Source organism: Garra rufa, chromosome 12, assembly GCF_049309525.1.
Source record: "Garra rufa chromosome 12, GarRuf1.0, whole genome shotgun sequence".
Classification (NCBI taxonomy): Eukaryota; Metazoa; Chordata; class Actinopteri; order Cypriniformes; family Cyprinidae; genus Garra; species Garra rufa.
Genome location: NC_133372.1, coordinates 132,403 through 136,627, shown reverse-complemented (window position 1 = coordinate 136,627; position 4,225 = coordinate 132,403). Strand labels below are relative to the sequence as shown.

At 37.8% G+C, this 4,225-nt stretch overlaps 1 protein-coding gene across 1 annotated transcript in view; it reads right to left on the bottom strand.

Moving 5' to 3' along the window:
* Positions 1–1,207: 1,207 nt before the first annotated feature.
* The window catches only part of bmerb1 (bMERB domain containing 1), an 18,136-nt gene continuing 15,118 nt past the window's right edge, over positions 1,208–4,225 (bottom strand). Inside the window, exons 4-6 of the mRNA XM_073851611.1 lie at positions 3,334–3,448; positions 3,174–3,235; positions 1,208–2,753 (exon numbers count right to left, since the gene is read on the bottom strand). Coding sequence (XP_073707712.1) covers positions 2,641–2,753; positions 3,174–3,235; positions 3,334–3,448 — 290 coding nt within the window. The 3' untranslated portion in view covers positions 1,208–2,640. The remainder of the gene's footprint in view (positions 2,754–3,173; positions 3,236–3,333; positions 3,449–4,225) is intronic.

The following is a 4,225-nucleotide window of genomic DNA, read 5'->3' as shown; positions in this document are numbered from 1 at the left end:
TAATGACAGCAATGAAATGCAGTGGAAAGTTTTTTTCGGGATTAAGTTAATTTTCATGGCAAAGAAGGACTGTGCAATTCATCTGATCACTCTTCATAACATTCTGGAGTATACGCAAATTGCTATTATAAAAACTTAAGCAGCAACTTTTCCAATTTCCAATATTTATGTAATTCTCAAAACTTTTGGCCACGACTGTACAGTATGGGACGTGCCCTATAAGAACTGACCATTATTGTTTTTTATACTTATTAGAAATTAGTTATTAATAGGCATCTGGAGTGAAATAAAGGCTTATTATTTAACGTGAAACTAATCTTTTTTTTACTGCTGTTAAACCTCATTGTATAAAATGCAATCAAGAGTAACACTTATTCTGGATCAGTAAAAACAAATGGAAAAGCAACCCAGGAGTTTAGATTATTTATAGATTGTAGAGTATTTATTTAGTATGTTTTGTATATACTTTGTTTTTACAAATCCTACTGAAAACCCATCTAAAACAATGTTTTAAAAGGTGATATTTAAAGAAAATTATAGAAACATATTTGGACAGTAAATCAGTGCCATGAGAGAGGAACGGGATCAGAAACGGACCGCTGTCTGCTGCGCCTGATGCTCATTTGTTGTTTCTTTGTACTTTTAGCTTCTGTGAAGGGTTTTGTGAAGTAATCAAGCTCAAGGATGTTTTTCAGTCTTTAATCAACGAACCTGACCCCAACACTTCAACCTAACGTGGTTAGAACCTCAACAGTTTAATAAGGTGCCATTGGTTAAAATGAGTTCACTAACAGAGATCAATACATTTGTTACAGTGTTTATCAGTCTTTGTTGATGATGGTTTATAAAAATACTAATGTTCATTGTCCATTTTAGCTCAGGTCCATTAAATAATATTAACAGATACAACTTTTGATTTTAATAATGTATTAGTAAATGTTAAAATGTTTAGTTCATAATAATTAATGCAGTTTACTATTGTTAATAAATGAAACAGAAAGTTAGAAAGTTATACATTAAAGTAAAATAGATGTATCTGTCAGCTGTGCATGTTTTGCCAGTTTGGTGCATTCATAAGTTTTAGGTGAAGAACTGATGACATCCAGTGTGTAAAAAACCAAACCCACTTTTACAGCACTGTATAAATGATGCAAACAAAGCTTAAGTATCAGCAGCTTTCAAAACAGTGAATACAGGAGCGACAGACTGAAGGAAGATGCTTTATTTGCAGAATATTCACAAGCTGATGTACTGCTTTAGATTCAGTTTATGTCTAATGGTTTCTGATGAACGGGCCTGTTTAAATACCACCACATTTCAAAAGGCAAAGAAATGCTAAAACTCCAAACACTTTATGAAGCCTCTATTTATAATACATTATAAGGGTGTTTATAAGGCATTATAAAACATTTTGTAATATGTTATATATCATAAATAATCTTAACAATTATACTTGCGTATTTGAGGTTATAACTTTTAAGATTATGATTATTTATAACACACAATGGACACCATATTAAAGCTACTTCATCACTAGACTATATCATATTACATTTATTATTATTATTATTTTTTTACATTATATTACATTTTATTTTAATGGTCCCCTTAATCTATTGACTATAAGCAACTTTGTAACTACATGTCAACTAACATTCCTTCGAGTATTAGTAGACTTAGGTTAGGGTTAGGGTTAGGCTAGGTAGAAGTTTCATGTACTTATAATCAGTTTGTCTTTTGGGGAACCATCAAAATACAGCATTAGTATATATTTAGCATACTACTACTAATAATTACTGCTAGTTGCAGAGTTACTTATCAAAAGCTGTCTAAAGGGTACCATCAAACTGATCATATTACACATTCATCTGATCTTATGTACTTTGAGAATAAATATTATTATTACTTATAAGTGGTCTTTGTATGCTTTAAATAAAGTGACATAAGTTAGATGGCAAGATATGAGACTTATAATACATTATAACTATGAGGAGTATAATCCATGGTAACTAAAGCAAATGTAAAGTTAAAACATTAAAACTGTTCTTATGAATACTCATGAGATGATACAACGTATTATAAGTTTTCTTTTATAATGCATTATGCATTCATTATAATGCCTTAAGAATACCCTTATAATGTATTATAAATACAGGCTTCATAGAAAGGGTTACCTATAGTTTTCAAGTTTATGCAAAGTTATCACTGACATGATTGTGTTGATCCACTGCTGTGTTCATGAACACGTTTCTGTTTAAAGAAGCAGAGTAACAAAACCCCTAAATGTCAGAATCACTTTAAGGGGAATATTTGTCATCCACGAAATCTGATGAATTCAGTCATCATTACTGAGAGATTGTTTTTCACAGGGGTTCCTAATGTCTGATGACTGTCAGATGAGCCTCTAACATACACTGCGTTTATAAACTCTGATCAGCGTTATTTAACGACTGGTGTCGTTAGGGTGAAGAATGAACAAATGCTTCTCTTTGAGCTGAGTTTTGTGTTTGGGCTCCTCTGCTCCTCCGGACGGAGTCACTGACATGCTGCAGAATCACAGAGGGGCTGAACGTCTTTCTAATGCTCCAGTCAACAAACTTATATTCATCAAATCAGTTGCTTTGGGGATCTGGGTGATCTTCACATGATGACGCACTGAGTGGCTCCGCAGCAGTCCTTGATGAGGGCCGCGCCGCTCCTGCTGATGGAGGGTTTGTTGGCTGGAGGTTCAGCCGTTCTGGGCTTTGGAGCTCCTGCGGTGAGAAACACAGCCAATCAGCAAATGTCACACGACTTCATCCTGCTGCTGCACGTTACGTAAAAACGTTTCAACTTTAACCTATTTGCCACTGTGCTCTCTCTCTCTCTCTCTCTCTAAAAAAAAAAAAGGGCAATCATGTCTGGCCACCAATCATATGATGTGCTGCTATGTGAACGTGCCAGTATGAAATCAAAACTAGACTGAGGAGAGAGACTGTAGAGACTGAGTCGCAGGACTTGTTCTCAGCTCAAATACTTTATTCAGTGTTTACTGTGTGCACTTCATGCTTGTTACCTAGCAACGGCCTAACGTGACGCTGTGCGCGCCGCCTGTCGTGTCCCGAACGAGGGACAGAAACATCACAGATCTCTCCCGCGGTGGAATAAGAAACGTGAACGGCAGAGACTCTTACTCTGTATAACGCTGAGCTTCTGTCGGAGGAACTCGGCCATCTCTTTGTCTTCCTCCTGCTCCCTGTTACACAGAGACCAACCTCAGAGCAGAGAAACCTTTCAAAAACTCAGTCTGATGACAAATGTCACCAATAAAACCTGCGACTTGTGTTCTCTCACCTCAGACGCTCGACATCGGCGTCATCCACCAGGAAATCTCTCTTCTGCACCAGCTGATGAATCTCCTGGATTAATTTCTCTTCTCTCTGACGATGTTTCTTAGTCTTCTCTGCGTCTGGTTGAGATGAAAACGCCACATGAATCCAGCCTGAGACGTCATATAACCACTCACCGTTCACTGGCCTCTCACTGGCTGGATTCCCACTGAACTACTTTTATTAAAAGGAATATGTGCTTAATTACTTAATGGAAATGTGCACAAATGCACAAAAATTTAGTAAACTCTCAAACCTTCATACTGAGGTTCTATTTGGTTTCATTTAATGATGTCATTCATGTTGTTGATGGAAACACAATGTTTTGCATTTACTTGAGGACAATTAGTCTTGACTGTTACTGTGTGTGTGTGTGTGTGTGTGTGTGTGTGTGTGTGTGTGTGTGTGTGTGTGTGTGTGTATGTGTGTGTGTGTGAGTGTGTGTGTCTGTGTGTGTCTCTCTCTGTGTGTGTGTGTGTGTGTGTGTGTGTGTGTGTGTGTGTGTGTGTCTCTCTGTGTGTGTGTGTGTGTGTGTGTGTGTGTGTGTGTGTGTGTGTGTGTGTGTCTCTCTCTCTGTGTGTGTGTGTGTGTGTGTGTGTGTGTGTGTGTGTGAGTGTGTGTGTCTGTGTGTGTGTGTCTCTCTCTGTGTGTGTGTGTGTGTGTGTGTGTGTGTGTGTGTGTGTGTGTGTGTGTGTGTGTGTGATTGAGTGTGTGTGTGTGTGTGTGTGTGTGTGTGTGTGTGTGTGTGAGTGTGTGTGTCTGTGTGTGTGTGTGTGTGTGTGTGTGTGTGTGTGTGTGTGTGTGTGTGTGTGTGTGTGTGTGTCTCTCTCTGTGTGTGTGTGTGTGTGTGTGTGTGT